Source organism: Dasypus novemcinctus, chromosome 1 (genome assembly GCF_030445035.2).
Source record: "Dasypus novemcinctus isolate mDasNov1 chromosome 1, mDasNov1.1.hap2, whole genome shotgun sequence".
NCBI classification, from domain to species: domain Eukaryota; kingdom Metazoa; phylum Chordata; class Mammalia; order Cingulata; family Dasypodidae; genus Dasypus; species Dasypus novemcinctus.
In genome coordinates this window covers 50,502,561-50,527,276 of record NC_080673.1, presented here as the reverse complement: position 1 = coordinate 50,527,276, position 24,716 = coordinate 50,502,561, and the positions used below count along the sequence as shown (strand labels likewise).

General features: G+C 33.9%; 1 protein-coding gene across 1 annotated transcript in view; it reads left to right on the top strand.

The window, feature by feature from the left end:
• Window positions 1-24,447, top strand: part of USP38 (ubiquitin specific peptidase 38) — a 33,478-nt gene extending 9,031 nt beyond the window's left edge. The window contains exons 3-10 of the mRNA XM_004471926.4: window positions 772-901; window positions 2,872-2,973; window positions 6,777-6,935; window positions 8,763-8,956; window positions 12,509-12,602; window positions 15,504-15,610; window positions 17,613-18,975; window positions 23,236-24,447. Coding sequence (XP_004471983.2) covers window positions 772-901; window positions 2,872-2,973; window positions 6,777-6,935; window positions 8,763-8,956; window positions 12,509-12,602; window positions 15,504-15,610; window positions 17,613-18,975; window positions 23,236-23,397 — 2,311 coding nt within the window. The 3' untranslated portion in view covers window positions 23,398-24,447. The remainder of the gene's footprint in view (window positions 1-771; window positions 902-2,871; window positions 2,974-6,776; window positions 6,936-8,762; window positions 8,957-12,508; window positions 12,603-15,503; window positions 15,611-17,612; window positions 18,976-23,235) is intronic.
• Window positions 24,448-24,716: the final 269 nt, after the last annotated feature.

The window sequence follows — 24,716 nt, the reverse complement described above, 5'->3', positions numbered from 1 at the left end:
CACTTTATTCCCCTACTATTTATATAATCCCAAAATTTGGATTACTGGATTAAGTAATACGAATATTTGCTCCAATTGCTTCCCAAGTATTATGCTAGTCCTCAGTATGGTAGATGTCTAAGATTAGCCACAGTCTCTGTCAAACCCCATACTTTGTCTTTCTTCAGTTAAACTGGGTTGATATTAAAGGAGAAAAAATTGTATTAATGTAAAATGAAACCAGTAAGATATTTACACACATGGTGCCCTTTAGCTGTTTGCAGTTTACCGTCTGTCTTTGTATAGTAGGATTTTGAAAGGGATGCAAAGACCTGTTTTATGATTGAAAATACAATCTTATTTAAGAGTTCATTTCATAATAGACTAATCACTAGGAATGAGAAATCTAGCTTCTTATCCATATATATTACTTCACATATCTATACTTGAACTGCATTTCTTAGAGTAAATTTGCCACATAAATTCTTGATATCATTATATATCATAAATTTAAAATTTGCATTTCTGCAAAATGTTAATTTATCAGAACTTCGTTTTATGGAAATACGTTAAGTATAAGAAACTGTCAGCTAACAAGATAGGAAACTCCTTGAGAATAAGCACCCATCACATTCATGTTTGCATTTGGACAGTGCCTTTTATAAACAAGCTCAGTAAATATTGAGTCATAAAATGAGTGTTTCTGTACAATAGCTTATGTTATTCCTAACTATTAATAAATAATGCTGAAAATATTTTCAATATTATATTTTGTTTGTTTTCGATTTTCAGAATGATTGACTGGCTCTCCTGGCCATTGGCTCAGCATGTGGAAACATGGGTGATTGCACTCTTAAGAGGACTGGCAGCTGTCCAGAAGTTTACTATTTTGATAGATGTCACTTTGCTGAAAATAGAACTGGTAAGTTGGGGGTAATAAATCTATTAGGCTATATAGGCTCTTGTAATCAAGCTTTTTATGTTTGGGTTGTCCCCTTTAAAAGTATACATCTAATTCTGAATATGTTCTTGTTTTGTTTTGAATAATAGGTTTGAGGGAAAAATGCCATTTAAGTTTAGATAATTAAAATAATTTTGCTCTGTTTGCACATACCTAATATAAAAACATACTTCTCCCTCGTGGGAGTAAATGGACCTTAATAAAGCTTTCACCACCATCAGTCTTCGAAAACTACAGTTGACAGGCGTGATCACCAAAGTTACTAAACCCAGGATCATTTCTCAGCCTTCTCTCACTTAACGTATCAACAGCATTTGACACAGCTGATTATGCTCTCTCTTTTTTTTTTTTAATGGTACTGGGGATTGAACCTGGGACCTGGTATGTGAGAAGCTGTCGCTCAACCACTGAGCCACATCAGCTTCCCTAAGTTGTTTTTTTTTTCGGTTTGTTTTGCTTGTTGTTTGTTTTTTTGTTTTTCAGGAGGCACAAGGAACTGAACCCAGGACCTCCCATGTGGGAGGTGGGCACTCAACTGCTTGAGCCACATCTGCTTCCCATCACTCTCTCTTGAAACTCTTTCCTCCACTGGTTTCCAGGATACTATACTCTCCTGGTTTTTGTTCTAATTCACTGAAATCTCAGTCTTCTGTATTGAATCTTTCTAACTTTATAGTGCCTTAGAGTTCAGGCTTTGGACCACTTTATTCTCAATCTAAACTCACTGAATAAGTGTCCCATGGTTTTAAATAATTTCTCTTAAGTCGATAACTACCAGATTCATATTTCTAGTCCATCACTCTTCTCTTTTACTCCATACTAAAATATGTAACTACCTATCCTTGTATATCTATACTTAGATCTCACATTCAACTTATCCAATATCTAACTCTCCTGATTTTTACCTCCCAAATCTGATCATCCCCATCTTAATAAATACCTTATATATATCACCCATCCTTCCATTTGCTCAGGCCAAAACCCTTGGAGCCAACTTTGTCTCTCTTTATTCCCTCTCAGCCCATATCCAATAAATCCTATTGAGACTCCACCTTTAAAATAACATCCACAGTCTCACCACTGTTCACCAACTACATTGCTACCAACCTGGTTCAAAGTCACCATCCTCTCTTGCCATTGAATGCAGTAGTTTCCCTGTTTCTACCATTGTTCCCTCCTACAAGTCTTTAAGTGGCACACGATATCCTGTGTGATCTGACTCTTGGATCCCATCTCACACTATTCTTGCCTCAGTCTCAGTGATTCATTTACACTCTTCTCCTTGCTATATCTCCAGCATACCAAGCTGGAAGCCTTGGGGCCTTTGCACTGCTGTTTGCCCTGCTTATAATGCTCTTCCCCCTAGTATCTTCCAGGCTTACTCTCACTTCCTTAAGATTTATACTCAGATGTCACCTTTTTCATGAGGCATTATAAAATCACCAACCCCTCTGCACCTAGCATTCCCTATTCCTCATACCCTTCTTTGTATTTCTTCATAGCACTCATCATCATATGTTACTTTTTCTTGTCTCCCAATAGTAGCTAAGCCCTGTGAGATCAGAGACTTTTTTTTTTGATCCACTATTGAACCCCCAGTGTCTAGAGCAATGCCCAGCAATAGTACATGCTCAATAAAATTTGTTGAATGAGTAGTGAATCAGGGAGTTCTCACCTTACAAATGTGGTTTGACAGATTTTCATTTGATCAGGTGGGTTTAAGGGTTGGTTAGGCCATTTTATTCCCTCTGATCTCTGTCATGTTCTTATTCCCCAATTTTCTCCTTCAAGATTTAATAACATATGTTATGATAGAACTTTCCAGGAAGCGGGGACATACACATGAATAATTTGTAACCCTAGAAAAATAACTACTGATTATTAATCATTTCTGTGCAAACTGTAAGATGGGTGTTTTGTCTTATTTTAAGGTTTTTAATCGACTTTGGTTTCCTCTTGTGAGACCTGGTGCTCTTGCAGTTCTTTCTCACATGCTGCTTAGTTTTCAGCATTCTCCAGAGGCTTTCCATTTGGTAAGTTATGACACAAGCTTTCTACATTGAAAAAGCTTTTTTAAAAAAAAAATTTGTTTTGATTTACCTTTGTGTATAGTGAAAAGACTATAGGTTCAACCTAAATCCATCTATTTTCATGTAGCTTTATGGTTTATTAGAAAATAGAGATCGTGGGATTTCTCTCCATTCATGTATTTCAGCAATTTTTATGTTTCACTAAACCTGCCCCACCTGTCCCAACCACTACCATCAAATGAAAATTATTGTTCTACATGGAGATGTCATTGATGGGTGTCTATTGCACATGTGAACAATAAAAAAGAGGAAAAATGGTTGAAAACTACTGACTACTTTATAGTTCATTCCAAAAGCATGACAGTATCAGCCCTTATGTTATAACCCCAAAGTTAGGAATACCTACTTGTTACCTAAGTGCTATTTAGGGAGCCTGTCCATTTGTCTATCTAAAGCATCTTAGGAAGGCATTGTCTTAGTGTGGTTACCTCCAGAGTCTAATCCTCAATTTTACAGGACTAGAAATTCTTTACTAATACACTCATAATATAAAAATCTTAGGGATATTGATTCACCACAACAAATTTCAGAGGAGACTGATAAAGAAGTGCACAATTCCAATTGTTGATTTTTAATTAGAAATATAACCAGCCTAGGAGAAACAGGTATTTTTATAAGCTGTTCATTGCCTCATTTCCACTGAATGAAAATATGTAGGTTTTATAGTAAACAAACCTTATTAACAGGTAATTAAATTATACATTATCACATAGGATGAGTGATTTCTGTAGTTAATTGCCCTAATTTTTGTGAACTTGGTGAACCTTATTTGCAAGGTAGCTTATTTCACCCCTTTATACAAACAAAACTCAAACTAATATACCAGATATACTAACAGTCTTCCAAGGGAAAAAACGTCAACCATTTGTCCCTGTCTTCAGGCACAATCAGATGTAGAACATTGGAGAATAATGACTTATTTTCAGAATTTCATGAAAGAGATTCTCTAACAACCTAACCATCCATTCTAATGTCTATCACTTTTCACACATTCTTTAAAATCTGATTAGTCACTTATGCTATACTCTAAACCTGTTTCTTTGCTCACAGTTTTTAAAAGATGAAAGATATTATCTTTCCATGCATTGCTTTTTTTAAAGCAATTTTATTGAGAAATATTCACATACCATACAATCCATCTAAAGTGTACATTCATTGGCGTTTGGTGTAATCACAAAGTGGTGCATTCATCACCACAATCAATATTAGAGCATTTTCATCACTCCAAAAAGAAAATCCCACTACTCCAGCAGTCACCTCTTAATCACTATATCCGTTTCCTGCCATATATATCTGCCAATCCAAATCCGTCTCTACAAATCTATTCATATTTACAGTTTATATAAATGGAGTCAGACAACACATGCATTGCTTTTTATATGTATATCATTAGTTGTAATAGTAAATGGTTGACTTGAAAATAATTGGCTTATTGAAATAAACAAGTATTAAATCATTACTCTAAAGAACAGATCTGAAATAGAAAATTATGATCTTAGTAAAGCCTAAAAAACAAATACTTGTTTACTGCCTAAATACTGTGTATAGCCTGACCTGCTACTCAATTAAAATTAATTCGGGCACCTTGTAGTAGATCGTGTGGTAATTAAATCACCTGTAACTCCAAATAACTCAGCAAAGAAGTTGCTGAGCAATAATATGGACTCACCAGCATCATTATTTATTATATGTTTATAGAGTATTTTAGAGCAAACAATGATTGGTGTTATAATGCATGTTTTTGTGAGCCAAGTTACTTTTACAATGCTTTTTGTAAATGGAAAAAAATTGTTTTAAACAGAAGCTACGGCAGATAGTTCCAAATGAGAACTAAAGGAAATACCAAAGTTTCTAATTAAATAAATTATACACATTCCCTGAAATAGTAACAAAAGTTCAATCGGTATTTACAATAACGTCCAGAAACATTTTAAATTCATAGTTTAGAAAATCAACTTTCAACCATTTGGAAGGTAACGCCTTTTTGACAGTGGATCTATAAGACTTTGAAGAACTTAGGCTAATTTCTGTGTCACTGATAATATTGGCCATTTAGAATATAGCAGTGTATAACCATGTAATCTGATTGCAAAGGCCAAAGCTACACAAAAAGCTTTTAGGAAATTTGGAATTGTAAACTGAATAATTTTTAAAATTCTTTCCTCTTCTCCTTCATCTCTCTCCAGCTTCTTCACCCTCATCCCCCCTCCCTCTCTCGAAGAGTGAAAAAAAGTTTGGATTTCTGAATATCTTAGCTAGGAAGAGAGTATCTGATCGATGTGATTTCAAGGGTCAGAATTATCATTCTGATTTGCTTTGAAATCTAGAGATGACAGAAATAAAATGAACTCACTAGCAACTGGAAGTTTTATAGTCAGATCAATACCCTTGATGGAGGTGAGATTAAAGAAAGTTGCACAAAACCTGAAATGTGATTTAAGACTTAAACATAAGCGTAGACCCAGACAAAATGGGAATAGCAGTGTTAATTTAAGGATGTGATTATGTTTAGGGAAAAAGAAAGGGGGTTGATTGGGATATTAAAATAATTGTGTAATTGCTATTTGATGATATAACCATGGACCTATAGCTTTGTTTTTACCATGCGTTAACAACCAAAATAACGAGCTGCAAATCGAACATAATCAGATCCCTTTTTACATTAGAAAGTGTAAGTAGGTAATACCAGATTATAATTAATAATTGGTTGAGACAAGTACAGTGCAGTGCTAAAAGAATGAGACATTTTTACAAAAAAATGAATTGTTTCATTTTATAAATACCTCTTAACTATATGATTGACTCTATATTAGAGAACTTTTCAGTCTAATTCTATAATGAAAAAACGTGGTTTTGCTCAGTATCAGTGCAAACATATTTTTATGTGTTTATGAGAAATGAACATTTTAGATTTTCCTTTTATTTATTTTTAGCCCCAGTTCCTTAAAAATAAATAGGAGTATAGCTCAGTGGTTGAGCGCTTGCTACTTCCCATGTACAAGGTCCCAGGTTCAATCCCTGGGTACCTCCTAAAATAGATTCCTTTTATTCTTAGAACCATCTCTCTTCTTTATTGGAGTGGAAAGTAGGGATAGTTGGTATAGGTAACCACTCCACCAAAAGACAAGCTCCTGTGTTTATCTAATAGAAAAGTAATTCTGTTAACTGTAATTTTAGTTATATGCAAAATGTATTTCCAAGACTTTTGAAGTAGACTTTAATGTGCAAAGTATGTAAAATTTAAGTAAAAAAATTTAAAAATTATATTCACACTAGATGGAGCTATTAAGCTACTTTTAGGTTTTTCCTTTTTTTCTTTTTTTAGGAGATACAGGGGATTGAACATAGGACCTCATATATGGGAGGCTGAGCTACACCCACTCCCCTAGGTTTATCTTTTAAATGTTTCTCATTGAATGATCTGATAAATATTTTAATAGCCTTAGCATTTTTCACTTTTAAGGCATTTTTTTAGAAAAACAGCAATGGCTAAGGGTTTTACTTTGTGTCTTCATTTGTTTTGGATGGAGTATATGGAAGGGTCTTATAGAGAATTACATTTATATGTGGCTTTGAAAACTAAATTTACCTTGAAGTTCTAGAAAGTTTTAACCTTAAAACTTCTTTAGAAGAAAAGCTGTGACTGAACATACAGAAAAGTATTTGCTAATTGTTTAACATTTGCATTCCATTTGCAGGCTGGAGAATTTTTTGTCAAGGAAATGTTTGTCTTTTTTTCTCTTCAGATTGTTCCTCATGTGGTTAATTTGGTTCACTCTTTCAAAACTGATGGTCTGCCTTCCAGTACAGCCTTTTTAGTGCAGTTAACAGAACTGATACACTGTATGATGTACCATTATTCTGGATTTCCAGATCTCTATGAACCTATTCTGGAGGCAATAAAGGTATGATGATAGGTGCACCTGTATTTGTGGAGCTGCAGACCAAGTTATGGTAGATGAATGTGGTGAAACAATCTTATGAAAAAATGTACTACTTTATTGTACTAAGCTTTTTCTTTGAAAAATGCAGTTGGAATAGGTTTCATTATTATTTAGGGAATAATCTTTTTGCTATAGCTATTCTAAATGAATAACCATATTTATTCAGTTCTACAATGCCATCAACTCTGAGTCATATCTTTGAATTTATAATAGCATTAGGAAATACCTGTTAAAAAAGAAATGCTGTATTAAGTGAATACATTCATAAAAGTTGCATCCCAATTTCAGAAGTGTTAAAATATGTAAAATACATCTTAGAATCAAGGACATGCAGTTTAATGAAATATTTGACTTTGGTTCCTTACCTTTTATTCCATTTTACTGTGGATTGTTTATGAATTACCGTATTTCATAGAGTTTTTACTTAAATTGTTTGTAGATTTACCCTGTTTTTCAACTTGGCATAAATAGTAAGCAAAACAACACTGTTCATGATTAAGAATGGGTCATAATACATACAGTTTCCTCAGTAAATTTTCTGCATATATAGTGTATAGCAAAAGAATAGGAGAACTTGGCTCATCCAGACTTAATCAGAAGTTATTAGAAATCAATCAGTTTTATTAACTTTGCATTTTTAAGTCTATAATATAAAGGTGTCATTACCTTTACTTCTGTATTTGAAATAGATCAGAAAAGCATGTTCTTTTTAGTTTATAGTTAGTTAAATAAAATCGATTTTTGATTGAGCCCAAAGAACAAGACTGTTCAGTAATTAACATGTCAAAGCTGATATAATACTTTGACACTTCAGAAATATATCTAGGCGCTTTTTCCGTGGATTTGACAGCAGTGTTAATCTCTTCCTGAATTGTCCATGTCCATAGATGAAAGCTGTTGCTGTTCTTAATTGATTGCCATTTTAGAGTTCTTTAGTGCTCTTCTTATTGAAAATTCCTATTATTCAGGTAGGCTCAGAAGAAGCAGGAGGCTCACTCTTAGTCCAGTGAAAGCACTTTCTATTAGTTGTCAACAAAAAAATGAGATTCAAATTCCTTCAGAAAATTTTCCTTTTCTAAGGTCTAAATACTAGATAGTAATAATCCAGAAAAGCCTAAATGATTTTACCACCTCTTCTTATTCTCCATTGCTCTAGTTATGCTTAACAGTATTACCTAAAAAATTTACACCTAAAAATTTGTGTGTTGAATTAATTTTCTATATTGTTAAAACATTTCAGTTTTATTTTTCAAAATCAAGTCACTGTGCTTAAATGATTTCATCTTCATCCCCTGATCACTTTGGGTTCATATTTGTAAAGAGTTAATACTAAGTAAATATTTGTAGTGAATGAAAAGACCCCATTTCCTATTTTCCTTATAGGTTTTAAAAGCAGATTGCTTAGCTTATCCCGTTGTGTGCTAGTTTAAGACCTCATTCTGCTACCTTCAAAACACTACAGTATACTCTCTGATACCAAAGTTTTATTTTGTAAGCATTTTGCTGGAAAATAGGGGAGATAAAATAGTTCAAATATGACTTGAATTTCTGGTTCTTCAGTATTCTTCAGCGTGACAAACTCTGCCTTTAGCAGAAGATACTTATTTCTGCTGTGCAGTATAATTTGATTTTTTGATGACTGGCTTAGTATTTTTAGTGATTTCAAAACCAAGTGGGAGAAAAGAAACCTTAAATGTCAGTGGGAGAATCCTGTATGGTGTTACTTAATTTGATAATAAAAATATTATATTTTACTTTAAACATGTTTTTCCTCTTTATGATCTATAGGATTTTCCTAAGCCCAGTGAAGAGAAGATTAAGTTGATTCTCAATCAAAGTGCCTGGACTTCTCAATCCAATTCGTTGGCATCTTGCTTGTCTAGACTTTCTGGAAAATCTGAAACTGGGAAAACTGGTCTAATTAACTTAGGAAATACATGTTATATGAACAGTGTTATACAGGCATTGTTTATGGCCACAGAGTAAGTTTTAAGTTGAATTGTTTTTGTTTTAATTGTGGAAATTGATGCATTCTGATGTAATGTAAGAGAGTGGAATTGTCTTCACATTATTTATAAATAGCAGAAATATTAATATTTTCATATAATTGCCTTATTCAGAATGAAACTGCTGTTAGTGCTCGGGAACTATTAACAGGTTAACTTCTATAAAGTCTGTTTTGTTATTTATAATATGCATTGCATTTAGAATGTCACTTTTTGATTATTTTGATTTAATATTTATTAGTTTTAACAGTGGAGTACTTTATTATTCCATGACAGTATATTTTCTTCTTTAAACCTATATATCTTTTGGGGGGAGCATGTTTAGTTTTTTCTTATTGTAGGTATTTTACTATTTATCAGATCAATACCTTCTTTGTTGCGTTTAAAAGTGAACTCTGATCCCCATCTCAAGATCATAGATATTGAACATGCATATAAACAGACATGTTCCTTTTCCTCTGAAGAATTTACTTTCAGATCATTTTTCTTTTGTAGCAAAGCAAATAGGAAATCAGAGGTTGTTAACATCTACAGGAAGCATCAAATAAGAGAGATTCTTATTTCCTACTTTGTGACACCAACTCCCTCAAATCCAACTAGAAAACTCCCATGGGTTGTAGCGTTCTGGATTTATTTTTTAGGAAAATATACCCATTCTTCATGTTGGAGACTAAAAGATCTTTTCATAAATTAGGTTTCTATTCAAAATAAAGAATGAAGTCAGTGAACTGAAATATTATACATTCAGTTTAAGATTAGCACTCAGTAAAGAATCAGTATGTCTTAGTATTCAGAGCCAAATGAATTATGAGATTTTAGTAAATAGGAAGATAAAGATAGATAAAAAACTAAGCCAATAAGAATTCTAAAGTGTTTACAGAGAAAAAAGATTTACAGAGAAAGCACAGCCTAGATTATATCACTCACTAAACAAAAATATAAATAAATTTCTCCTGTGAAGTATAAAGTTGATAAACTATTGTATTCATGTAAACTCTGTATCTTACTATATGACCAATGGAAATTGGCTAACCTACATCCTTAGAAAGATCAGAAAAGGGAGTAAATACCAGTGATAAGAGGGAAAAGTAAATTTCAAGGATAAACATAAGTGCAATCACACAAACACTTTGAACTATGAAGAACTTGAATTGTTGCTTTGCCTTTATCATCTAAGCAGTGGTTAAAAAAAAAACTGAATAATTGGTAAATTTTCCTAAAATAAGTGTATACAGAGTATGTATATATTTAAAATTTTATGTGTATTATACACAAGATAATTTTTCTAACACTTTCAAACCTAGTTCTTTTGAAAGAATTTAACTGATTTTAAGGTATTTTTCCTGTGTACATTTTATGAAAAATACTGCAAATCAAATATTAATTTGATTACTGATTTGGTTACAGTACTTTAGAATTTTATCTGTGTAGTGATTAACTTTTCCTAAAGGCAAAAACATGGTTGAATTTTCTCTATTTAGTGCCATCAAAGTATTCATGGACCTTTACCAAAGGGACTATAAATTGAGTTCCAAGCCTTTGTAATTTGTGGATTTAGCTTTATTTTATTTTCTGGACCAGATTATACTATGAGAATGAAGGTCTTTTTTTTCTTGGCTTGGTTTTCTGTTTTGATTTAGTTTGTTTGTGGTGGTGTTCTTTGGTTTTAAGAAAATATATACATTTAGATACAAGTGATATGAGGCATAAGACTGAAATCATCCATGTATCACCACCAGAGGTCATCTAGTAGGGCCATCTCATTTTACAGATAAGAGAGAAAGCAGCCACCCAAAACAATTGTAATTGGCAACAGGAATGCAAAGAGCACATCTGTTGTGCAGTGGCCGGTAATACTATCTCAGAATAGGAAGACAGCATATTTTATTTCCTAGGTAATTATTTAATAATTCGTATTGGAAATATTTTCATGTTAGGGCAAAACACATCTATGTCATTCTGAATAAATGGGTGTATCACAATTTACTTAACTGTCCTATTAATGAGTATTAGATTGTTTTGCTCATGTGGTTAACATTTTTCTGCCCACATGAAGGTATAGAGCAGATTCTTTTAATAGGGTATGCTTAAGTGCTCTCCGAAAAAGCTGTCTGTAACATTTTGAACTCACAGACTAATTAATGATTGTATCTCTGACCCCATACCGTCCGTTGAACTTGATATAATCAGCCTTTTGAATTGTTTTTCATTCCACACAAAAGTATCTTTTTGTTGTAAATTGCATATTGTTGACCATTACAGAGGGTTTTTTCTCCTCTGTTTTTCTTCATCCATTCGTATTTCTTTCCTGAATAACTTCTTTATGTCGTACATCTTTTTGTTGGATATTTTTCTTTTTTATGTTGATTTGTGTGTGTGTGTGTGTGTGTATATATATATATACTATAGATGATAATCCTGATTCAACTTAGTGAAGTGTTATATTTACAATTTTTAATTTTATGCAGTCAAATCTGCCATTTTTCATTTATAGTGTCTGGACTTAGGAAAACTTTCCCCATCCAATTTCCTCTTTTTTCTTTTAAATACTTTAGAAGTTTTTATTTTACATTTGGTCATTACTCCTATGTAGCCTTTGTGGTGATTGAAATCTTAACTAATTGCATTTTTTTTTCCAAATATACACCCAGTTGTTCTGAAACTGTATTTTGAGTAGTTTGTCTTTTTCCCATTCTATACTAGCACAACACTGTTTGAACTATTTAGTTTTATAATATGTTTAGCTTACAGCAACTTTTTCCTTTCATACCATTTAAAAGAATTTTAAAAGCTGCTTACTTAGGTTATAAATTAGCAACTTAACCTGAACAGCTTTCTGCCTGCATGCATGTATACACAAATTCTAGATTCTGTGTATGGCTATACTTTTCTTCACCTTATTTTAATATGTATTTTGTTCTAAAATTGGCTATGTATTAAGAAAGAGTTATATAAATAACCTACCCTCTTGGCTACAAAAGTGAAAGAGGTTTTAGTTAAGAACTTTTATAGTCAAGAATGTTATTTACACATTCTCTGTCTTCTTAAAGGAGATACCAAACATAATTTTTTATAACATTTGGTGACTCATTATCCTTATAAACTTCAGATTTTACTATCTTATGAATAAAATACATGTTTTTCCATATGTGGACTTGGGGATATCTTTCCTTGTTGAATCAGCAAAGGGCTTAGCAAGGAAAAGAGTATGAACTTTGGTGTAGTATATATCTGATCTTCACTTTGAGTTTCTGTTTGCTAATCCAGATAAGAATAATATGCGCTAGCACATAGGTCAGTAGCAGGCAAATAGTAAGTGTTCATTTATTATCATTCTTCCTTTCCTTCTTCACTATGTAATACATAGGTAATTTTACTAGATAAAGGGCAACGGGTAAGTTAAGTTACTTTTAGGATCATAAGTTCTTGAACTAACTTCCTTTTAGCTTTTAGATCTTAATTTTGAAAAGGGCTATGTGTGTGTGTGAACACATGTTTACATAAATACTATATTTCCTTCTCTTTCAGTTTTAGGAGACAAGTATTATCCTTAAATCTAAATGGATGCAATTCATTAATGAAAAAATTACAGCATCTTTTTGCCTTTTTGGCTCATACACAGGTGAGTGTATGTATGTGTATTATGTGTATGTTAACTACATTGATAATACTCTTTAAACTTCACGTTATAACAAACTTGGTGAACCTTTATAAATGATGAAATAATATATATCCAGCCCAACACAACAAAGCCATTTAAAAATGCTAAGGAGATACTGCCTAAAATATCTGAGCATCAGGATATGCCCTAAGTTTCTGTTTCTTTCCCCTACCTCCCATTTTTTAGATGAATGTAATGCTAGCACGTTATTCTGATTATTACAGATACAATCTGATTTCCAATACAATAAATAAGCTCTTTCATGAAGAAATCATTTTAAATGTATCTTTAATAGTGTTGAAGCTAAATTGATGGATTTGTACAACAGTGAAAAATTAAAATAATTTTGTAATGCATTGCCTTCTTTTTTCTTCATTTTTGTTATGTTTACACTTCCATTATGGCTAAAGATCTCTCTAGTTTTACTTATTTAATTAAGTTCTAGAGCTTAAAATCTTGTGATGATCTTTTAGATTCACAAATCCAAGGAAATGAATTTATGCTAATGACAAAGTCAGATAGAGTAAAGATTCATTCATTCAATACGTATTTGTTGAGAGATGCTATTTGCAGGCTATGATAAGCATTCAAAGATAAATTCCTACCCTTAAGGAACCAACAGTTTAGGTTTTAAGTATATGCATATGAATATTGTATATCATTTGTAAATAAGATCTGTCATTATTTTCTGATTTTATTCTGATTGCCTTAGTTTCATAGCAGTCTAAAGGAGTAAGTAGTTAGGACCAGAAGAAAAGATAGATTCACTATGGATGGGATTGGGTTGATAAGAATACCTTGTTTCCTATTGAGAAGCTGAGAAATATCTCTAGTATAACTTCTTAAATGGAAAGAATCAAGACAGGGTCGACATATGAAATGATAGTAATAGCCTGTGAGTAGTAACATAGTGAGGTTTTTTTGTTTCTATTTTTGATTTTGAGGTGCCAGGACAGGGATCGAACCCCAGACCTAATACGTGGGAAGCCGATGCCCAACTGCCGAGCCACATCAGCTCCCCTGAACCAGCCCTTTCATTTGTTTTTTTTGTTTTTAGGAGGCACCGGGAACGAAACCCGGGACCTCCCATTTAGGAAGCAGGCACCTAACCACTTGAGCCACATCCACTCCCAAGTCAGTTATTTTTTTCCCTCTCTGGGGGAAATATGTTCACAGATAAATTTAATGTCTCAGAACCAAGGGAAATGAAAACAGTGGAAACCATGTACCACCACCACCCCTTCCCCCAACATTATTATCTAGTAGATTGATTTCTACACTTGCTTTAACACTAGTCAATATTTGTTAACTTACTAAATCAAAACTACTAGGAGAAAAACCATAGGAGATTTTCCTGCTCCCCCCAAAAAAGGAGAAAGAAATTAACAAGAGAACCATCTTAAAGTTCTATCATAGTTGAGACATTGTCTGATAGCAGATCTGCAAGGATTGTTTTAGGTAGGTAGATTTCCCTCTGTAAGTAAAAAAGTTATTTTTTTCTTTTTTTTTTTTTGTCTTTTTTTTTTTATTTTACATTAAAAAAATATGAGGTCCCCATATACCCCCCACCCCCCTCACCCTACTCCTCCCCCCATAACAATCTCCTCCATCATCATGAGACATTCATCGCATTTGGTGAATGCATCTCTGAGCACTGCTGCACCTCATGGTCAATGGTCCACATCATAGCTCACACTCTCCCACGTTCCACACAGTGGGCCATGGGAGGACATACAATGTCTGGTAACTGTCCCTGCAGCACCACCCAGGACAACTCCAAGTCCCAAAAACACCTCCACATCTCATCTCTTCCTCCCACTCCCTACCCCCAGCAGCCACCATGGCCACTTTCTCCACACCAATGCCATATTTTCTTTTATTTTTTCTTATTAAGTCTACATTTATTGAACTTTTAAAATTTTCTGTGCTAATTGCTTTTACATGTATTTCTCTCTTTTTTTCATGTATTATCTCTTAATCCTCAAATCTATGGCATAATAAGGTAGTATCGCCATTTTTGCAGATGAAGAAACGGGTTAAGTTACCTGCTCGGGATCATATAAACAAGTGGCAGGATTGGGATATGAAAGCTAATGGTTTTGAAGCCCATGCCCATTGAGTATCCTCAGCTGCTGCTTTAACTGAGGATTCTAATCTTATATACCACAAAAGTTCAAAACATCAGAAGAATTCTACATTTTCATGTGATAATGGCATCTTTTCCATTTTTGTTGTTGTTGTGACACAATCTAGGGTTTGAACTTAGATTGCCCAAGAGTCCATAATCAACCACTAAACTGCCTTCCCACTAAAAAAATATATATGAGTAAATTACTACCCAGATGTGCTCAGTTTGAGCATTTGTAACATGTGCACACTCAGTCAAGGAAAATTCTACCTAAAGGAGGTATGCTTAGCTCTGTAAAGTAGTCCCCTTATAACTTTATCCAAATATCTATTTTTAACAAGTCTTTTTCATATAAGGTTTCTCAAAACAATCATGGAATCAAGCACATGACTGTGAGAGAGGGACAATGCCAGGAGCACTGTATTAAAAGTTAGAGAGACCTGGTTTCTAATGTACTTTCCTCTGCCACTAACCTAGCTGTATGACCTTGGGCAAATCACATAGCTTCTCTAGAAAACCAGTTATCTGCAGAGTGAGAAATTATGACCAAAGGTACCTAAATTTATTTTCAACTAATTTTTTCTGCCTTTCAATTTCCTTCCATGTTTGGCACTTTTTAGTAGAGGTTGAACACAATGTAATTTTAATCTTTTTTAAGCACTATGTATTATGGTTTAAGTTATTTGGTTCATGGTGTGAGAATCACTTTCTCTTTTTCCTCTTGCTCCCAACAGAGGGAAGCATATGCACCTCGGATATTCTTTGAGGCCTCCAGACCTCCATGGTTTACTCCTAGATCCCAGCAAGACTGTTCTGAATACCTCAGGTTTCTGCTGGACCGGTAAAAAAGTATTTTTAGTGTTATAATACAAATTGTGACCTTTCATAACAGTAATTTTTTTAATTGAATACTGTTTTTACTTTAAAAAAAAACTATTAGTGTTATTCTTTAAAATAGCTTGTATTTGTTGTATGTTTTGAAATTTTTCTTTTGTGTATAGTTTTGATTCCTTGGTTTTTTTTTGTTTTTTTTTTTTTTTGGTTGTCTTACTTTAAAGCAACCATTCTGAAAAATGTGGCACAGGACCCCTGAGAGTTCCCAAACACTTTTAGGGGCTCTGAGAGAGCCTCCCTTTTCCCACTACATATCTGTGTGAGACCATATTTTTCTTATTTACTTCATCTAGAACCAACATATCATAATAGAGTGAATGCAGAAGCAGATATGAGGCTCCAGCTGTCCTCTGTTAAACCAGATATTTAAAATATTCACAAAATGTAGAACAGTGTTACTATGCTCATTAATTTTTTTTTGGTTTTAGAAAGTATTATTTTAAAATGTTACTTACATATTAACATGTAATGGGTTTATTATCGTTATAAAATGCATTATTATTTAAATATCTCAGTTTTCAAATACAATAAATATCGATAGTTATAACCTATATCAACAAAAGCTCTTGGATTACTCGATTATTTTTTTTTTTCTTTCTCTCCCCTCCCCCCCCCCCCGCCCCCCGTTGTCTGTTCTCTGTGTCTGTTCGCTGCGTGTTCTTCTTTGTTTGCTTCTGTTGCTGTCAGCAGCACGGGAATCTTTTTCTTTTTGCTGCGTCATCTTGTTGTGGCCCCATTCCTAGGCAGGCTGCACTTTCTTTCGCGCTGGGCGGCTCTCCTTACGGGGCACACTCCTTGCGCATGGGGCTCCCCTATGCGGGGGACACCCCGGCGTGGCACAGCACTCCTTGCGCGCATCAGCACTGCGCATGGGCCAGCTCCACACAGGTCAGGGAGGCCCGGGGTTTGAACCACGGACCTCCCATGTGGTAGACAGACGCCCTCACCACTGGGCCAAGTCCGCTTCCCTTTAAGAGTATAAAGGTGGTCCCAAGACCAAAGTTTAAAGAGCTTCTGCTTAGACTTGTTCATCACTGGATGGTTCAGTATACTTTAGTATCTCCTTATCACTTAATAACTAAAACCTGTTGTCTTTTATTTTCCTGTTGTCTTCTGTTGTATGAATGACTAGTAAAGTTAGCGGGCTCCATATGTGCGGCCTTCCTTCCTTTCAATGTTAAGGATGTATTGCATGGCTTCTTTGTGCCAGGGTCTCTATATCTCTATATAAGACAGTTAACAGACTTATATAATTAACTATAATATAAGTGCTATAAAATAGCAGCATGAAAAAAGTATAATGAGAACATAGGATAATGATAGGTCTCTACATTCTTGAAAACTTCATTATTCCTTTTGTTAAAAGAGGGGAAATTTGAAGGGTTTTTTTTTGTTTTGTTTTTTTTAAGATTTTATTTATTTATTTCTCTCCCCTTCTTCGCCGTCCCAGTTTTCTGTTCTCTGCGTCTATTTGCTGCGTGTTTTTCTTTGTCCGCTTCTGTTGTTGTCAGCAGCACCAGGAATCTGTGTTTCTTTTTTTGTTGTGTCAGCTCTCCGTGTGTGCAGCGCCATTCCTGGGCACGTTGCACTTTCTTTCGCACTAGGCGTCTCTCCTTACAGGGTACACTCCTTGAGGGTGGAGCTTCCCCATGCGGGGACACCCCTGCGTGGACCGGCACGGCACTCCTTGCACGCATGAGCACTGCGCGTGGGCCAGCTGCACATGGGTCAAGGAGGCCTGGGGTTTGAACGCGGACCTCCCATGTGGTAGACGGATGCCCTAACCACTGGGCCAAGTCCACTTCCCTGAGTTTTTTAAATTAAAGAATGAGGAAAATAATTTAACTTAAATAATTTAACTGTTTATATAAGCTTATCATACCTTTAAATAGAAATTGCATTTAAACTTATGTGAAGTAATTATTATATAATGATATATTTTCCTGCAGACTCCATGAAGAAGAAAAGATCTTGAAAGCTCAGTCTTCACACAAACCTTCTGAGAGTCTGAGATATAGTGAAACTTCATTACATGAAGTAACCAGTAACACAGCTCTACTAACAGAGACCTCTTACACAAGTGACAGTGAAAAGACTTTAATAGAAAAAATGTTTGGAGGAAAACTACGAACTCATATATGTTGTTTGAACTGCAGGAGTACCTCACAAAAAGTGGAAGCCTTTACAGATCTTTCACTTGCCTTTTGTCCTTCCTCTTCTATGGAAAACTTGTCTTTTCAAGATCCAACATCATCACTTAATGTTCAGGATGGTGTTCTAATGCAAGCCAGTGTACCTGATCCTACAGAAGAACCAATAGTTTATAATCCAGCAACAACTGCCTTTGTCTGTGATACAACTGTGAATGAAAGAACTATAGGCAGTCTTCCTGATGAGCTTCACTCTACTGAAAACACTTCTGTCCCTAATGAAACTAGCAAGATTATTATTAATAAAGGTGTATCCCAGAAATCAGGAAGTGAAACTCCACCTTCAGTAACTGACTTACTAAATTATTTTTTGGCTCCAGAGATTCTTACTGGTGACAACCAATATTATTGTGAAAACTGTGCCTCCCTGCAGAATGCTGAGAAAACTATGCATATTACAGAGGAACCTGAATACCTTATTCTTACTCTTCTGAGATTTTCATATGATCAGAAGTATCATGTGAGAAGAAAAATTTTAGACAATGTGTCACTACCACTGATTTTGGAGTTGCCAGTTAAAAGAACTACTACTCTCTCCTCATTGTCAGAAAGTTGGTCTATAGATGTTGATTTAACTGATATTAGTGAGAACCTAGCTAAAAAATTAAAGCCTTCTGGGACTGAAGAAACTTGCTGCCCAAAATTGGTGTCCTATCTATTAAGTTCTGTTGTTGTTCACTCTGGCATATCCTCTGAAAGTGGTCATTACTATTCTTATGCCAGAAACATCACAGGTACAGAGTCTTCATACCAGATGTGCCACCAGTCTGAAACTTTGGCTTTAGCATCTTCCCAGAGTCATTTACTGGGGAGAGATAGTCCCACTGCAATAATTGAACAGGACTTGGAAAATAAGGAAATGTCGAAAGAATGGTTTTTATTTAATGACAGCAGAGTGACATTTACTTCATTTCAGTCAGTCCAGAAAATTACTAGTAGGTTTCCAAAGGACACTGCTTATGTGCTTTTGTATAAAAAACAGAACAGCACTAATGGTCTAAATGGTAATAATACAACCAATGGACTCTGGGTAAATGGAGACCCACCTCTACAGAAAGAACTTATGGATGCTATAACAAAAGATAACAAACTATATTTACAGGTAAGTTTGTAGAAAGCATTTAAACAATTGGCAGGTGATTAAGTGAAATCCAACTTAACTTCTGCATTTTTGAGGAATTTCCAAAGTGGTTATTCTAAAATTTGAATGTGGAATGAAATGGGCTAAACCTATATAATTGCTTTACTTTCTAATGTTATGAAGTAAACAATGAAAAATGGCAGTTAAATGCAATATAAAAATTTTTGATTTAATTAGAAAAGATGTGCTCCTTCTAAAATTATTCAATATAGAAATATGGAAAGTTTTTAAAAAGTGGAACTATACTCCCTCTTTCCCCCATTCCCACCCACCAAGGGAGACAACTACTAAATTTGGCATTAATTCCTTCTAGATATTTTGTATAAAAGACTATTTATTGGCATTCAGGTGTATTAAGATGAAGGATGCTAAAAGGAAGTATATATACAGAAAAGATGTTTGAATTCTTTGAAGATCTGGTAAATAAAACCAAGGAGCTAATAGAACAATTAGTAAGTAAAAACCATGGAAAAACAATTTCATATGAGATGAATTCACTCATACTTTTTATAAGGAATTAATGATTTATTACTTTAATAAAGATCTTGATGAAATTATTCTTTGGAACCTGTCAACTCTCTTATAAAGGATTAGCAATAATTTGTAGGTGATATTGTAGGAAAAGAAATTATGTTAATTGGGTATCCCAAGTGCTTTTATGAGTTTACGTTTCTAAAACTTTTGTTTGAAAGTCATAAAATTTCTAAAAGATATGGATAGAACAAGAAATGGACCACTATAGTACTGATCTTTAAGAGAGACTATAAAGGAGCTCAGTAGTGTTCCTAAAGGAACACATAAAAACAAAGTTTGCAGGGAAAAAAAAAAATTCACAATGTTTGTTAGAACTGATACACTACCAAAGCCTCAAACATCCAGGCAGATTGCTTATAAGATCAAGGTAATGGAAATAAAATGTATTCAACTATGTCCTTCTTACTCAATATCCAGTAAGCACATCATATTAATTGCCATGATTCTTGAAAATAGAAGAGCAGAAATTCTATAATATAAAGTATATAAAATAAGAGTCACTGCAATCTTGAGGACATTATCTGCCTGTTAGTGATTAGATGAAGTATTATATTTATTAAAGGAGAGTTTGATAGTGGATTTTGAAAAACTGAGAAACTACTCTAATTTGAGTAATCAGAAGGCCAGATGCTCTTATAACCATAAGAACTACTTGTATTACAACCTACTTCTAAATGATTTTCCAGCTTAAACATCTTGCCATTTACCCCATTTTATCCTGATTATACAGTATTTGTACATAAGGAGCCACTCGGTGTGTTACTGTTTTAAGGCCCTTATATCACGATAAAAGAAAACTATTATATATTTTGCGAATTCAGTTTTTAGCTGTTATGCAACCATTCATCTTAAATCTCATGTTGGCAAGTTGTTTAGTGCAAAAAACATACCGCCAGTTTTTATACTGAGGTATTTACCTACCTGTATTAAGACTGGCTATTAAGTCAAAGCTTCATTATCAAAGTGCCTTTTTAAAGCAAATTAAATAATTAACTCTTAATTAGAAACTTAAATATGTTTAGGTTGTATATTACTTTTAAACCCAATAATGTATCTTGAATTGTGAAATTTCTCACACTATCTAATGAAATCTGGTGTTTTAAGTTTGTTTAGAGACTATACTATATTTTTTCTTCTTTTAATGAAGATAAACATATTTTTATAATTGCCAAACTGTGCAAAAGTATGGGGTTGAGACTCGTCACACAGCTGTTTTGGCTATCATTCAATAGTTTTGAACATATGGAACTTGTATGTGTGCATACGTTTGAGTGTGTTTTTGTTCTTATTCCAATTTTTGTTATTACACCTATCCCAAAGGCACAGTTCAAAATATATGTCCATTGCATAGTATATTCATGTCTACAAAATAACTTTAGCTTTAAGTAATAGCATTATAGTAATGTTTTTTCTTTTTTCATACTTTTTTAATACTTGCTTTATAATCACATTAGAAACTCATTTTTTATGACCAATTTTAGGAAACTTCTTAGGATTCCTTTCCTTCCCCCCCAAGATGTCTCCCTAGTCTGTCTGCTCACTGTTTCTGCTTGCTGTTTGCACTCATTGTCTGCTCATTGTGTTCCTCACTGTGTCTGCTTGTTGTGCCTGCTTGTCTTCTTTAGGAGGCACCAGGAACCAAACCCAGCACCTCCTATATGAGAGGTAGGCACCCAACCACTTGAGCTACATCCGCTCCCTGCTCATTGCATCAGCTTGTCTTCTTTAGGAGGCACCAGGAACTGAACCTGGGACCTCCCATTTGGGAGGTGGGCACCCAATTGCTGGAGCCACATCCACTCCAGGATTCCATTTTTAAATGTTGCTAAAGTCACAACTAGATTTGCAATTGTTAGAGAGAAAGAAACTTGCTCTTCTAATATTGGCACAAACAGTTTTGAAAAGCCTAGGAAAAAAACCTGGCAAACAGTTTTCTAATCTATTTATCATAATCAACACATAGGAGAATAACAAAATTGTAAATCTTAGAGTAAGTTTTAGAACAGACTTTTCTCCTTATATAACTCTTTGCCATCAGTCCATTGTCTTAGTGTCCATACTACAAAAACTATGCCTTTCATTAGGATCCAGTGAGTGAAAGATAGTGTAAGTACCCCCACCATAGCTCTGTGAAAGTTGCTGCCTAACCATCTGTCCTACATCAACAACGGACAGCAGTTTCTATCCTTTCTTCTTAGTTAACTTACTTACTTGGTTTCTTTTTTTTTGTTTTTTTTGGGACAAGGGGAGTAGAGTGATAGTTTAATTCTTAATTTTTTCCCTTTATACTTATAAAGAGAATACATTCATATAAAATAAATTTGTGCAGTTTAAAGAAAAATAAAAGATTGATTTATGTTAACAGTTTTACTTGGGTGAGAGATCTAAATATACTGAAGAGTTATATGTCCCAGAACACCAGTAATTCCTTTCTGTAGATGAGCTATAGAATACTATTAAAAGAAAAACTAGGAGCAATGTGGTTCAAGCAGTTGAGCACCCACCTCCCACATGGGAGGTCCCAGGTTCCGTTCCTGGTACCTCCTAAAGAAGACAAACAAACAATGAGCAGACAACAAGCAAAAACGGCAAGCAAGACAATGAGCAAAAACAAGCAGGAAGCAGCTGTGAATTGAGCAGTTGAGTACCCACCTCCCACATGGAAGGTCCTGGGTTTGGTTTCTAGGCCTCCTAAAGAAAAAACAAGCAGATAACGAGCAAAAACCCACCAACAAAGAACAAAGAGACAAGGGAGCCATCTGGGGCCCAAGAAAAATTAATTTTAATACTTGATAAAAATTAGATATGCTTTAAGAACCACAAATTTTAATGTTATAATTTTTTTCTGTCAGTCATATAGTTATATAAATTGGTAATAAAGCAAAAGAAGAATATTACTTTCTTGGAGAGTTTTCTGCCTTGATTCTCAGAAGCAATGAAGTTATTAACTTAAAAGTATTTTGTCTATCCTTCAGTATGGCTCCTGGAGGAAATCACTTTATAACAAGTCCAGACAAAATTCCTGTCATATCTCTTGGGAGCAGAACTTCTTGAACTCCTCCTTGCATATTTATTCAGTTTTAACTCATTGAGGAACATCATCTATACCTGAAACCAAATTTTGTTTCTAAGTACAGATTTGTATTTTCTTTGCTTGTTTCAATAGTGTAATAGGCTGTAGAGCATGAGCAATGAGGAATTTGATTTCTTATTTTTGTATCTGCTTCTAATGTATCTATTGCTTGTATTTCCCATCTATAAAACATGTATAATTCTTTAATTTTATAGATGGAAGAATAACATTTTAATATGAATATTAGAAAAGAAATCCATTCTTTATGTATTGGTGAATGTTGCAGAAACTGTAACATTTTCCATAGAGAAATTTTATGATTTGGAGAAGCTTCAGTTTCCTCATGTGTAAAGTGAGAATACTGAACCAAAATGGCTTTTAGGATCTACCATTCTGTACAGTTATACTAGGATTTTGATCTCTACCTAGTAACTCCATCTCTGTTTACACACCTTAGTAGGATTTGGTAGATTTGAGTGGTCAACATTTTTAAAGTTACTGAAATTTAAGGATGCTTATTAAGATTGGGGCAGTTTAAGAAATACTTTACAAGTATTCTACCCATCATACTTTAATTAATATTGTAATTTCATGAAAATTATTCTTAATTTTAGGAACAAGAGTTGAATGCTCGAGCCCGGGCTCTACAAGCAGCATCTGCCTCCTGTTCATTTCGGCCCAATGGATTTGATGACAATGACCCCCCAGGAAGCTGCGGACCAACTGGTGGAGGGGGTGGAGGAGGATTTAATACAGTTGGCAGACTCGTATTTTGATCCTGAGAGAGTCCAAAATGCACTGATCACAAACATCTGATACGATGACTGTTAAAATGTCAGGCTGTAACAAATATCCTTTATTTTTCTTTTTATTAGACCCTTACACTTTAAGAAAACACACTCAGTGTTTGTTTTATTTTCTTGAAAATACATTTATTAACAAAATGCATCATGGGAAAAAAAATCTACCTCTTAAAATTCCATTTGTTTTATGGTTAGACTTGCTTGACCAAAACATTTTCAGAGGAAAATATGTACTGGTCCCTAATTAAGCTGCATTAAATTTAGTTGAGGCATTTAAATGGTCTGTCCTCAATTTTAATGAACAAAAAATATAATTCATTTAGCATTCTTTTATAAAAGAATCGATGCTAAAGGTAAGGTAAATGTTGTTTAAAAAAAAGAAAAACCTCTTTCCTGTGTAGTTGCCCCACTATTAAATTAAAATCTTTTAAAAACCTAGAGGTGATACAGTCTCTAATGAAGGCAATAATATAAAATGTATCAAGCTATAGTCATTTTCAGGTTTTTGTTTAGTGCTGTCTTCAGCATCACTGTATCTGCATTTCAAGTACAAATGATTTTTTTTAAAAAGGATTATTTATACATATATGCTGACTTGATTTTAAGAAAGGTGCATGATCCTTAGGAGCAACATTTTTACCTAAAAATTGCTAACTTTGTAGTATTTCTAATTGTTTAAGAATTTTAAAATTCTATTTCAGGGAGTATATCTTTTCTGTGTTTTGAAGGAGGTGAGTTCTGTATGTGCCTTGCAGTACTGTAATTCAAAAATAGGAATTTTTGGCTGTGGAAAAGTTTTTTAAAAACGAAATGTTATGAGGTAATTTTTTTGTGTTAACTATAACTTTTTGAAAGGTATTAGATTTTCCAGAAGTAAAATCTGATGGTTCTATATCAATAAGTGTGATAGTTCGTTTTTAACTCTTTAAAAAAATTCAGAGAAAATGAACCCAGTCGAGTAAAAACCCGTTTTGATTTTGTTAAACAGTCCTCAGAATATTAAACATTGACTGCATATTTTTAGACTTGTACATTGTTTTTTTGTGTGTTTGAGTCGTACGTGTTGCGCTGTTGTTTCTATTTCATAGTTTTAGATAAAATGTTAAAATACCAGACCTACCATTCATTATTTTCTTTCTTTTGCCAGGAAACTGGAAACATGTCATTTCTCCTGAGACTTGATTACACAGTATTCAGGAGTTATCCCAATTTTCCTTTTTCCTAAAGGTCTTAACTTATCCTTGGTCAATGCATTGTTTTGAAAATTGGTCTCCTATTTATTTTAAAAACAT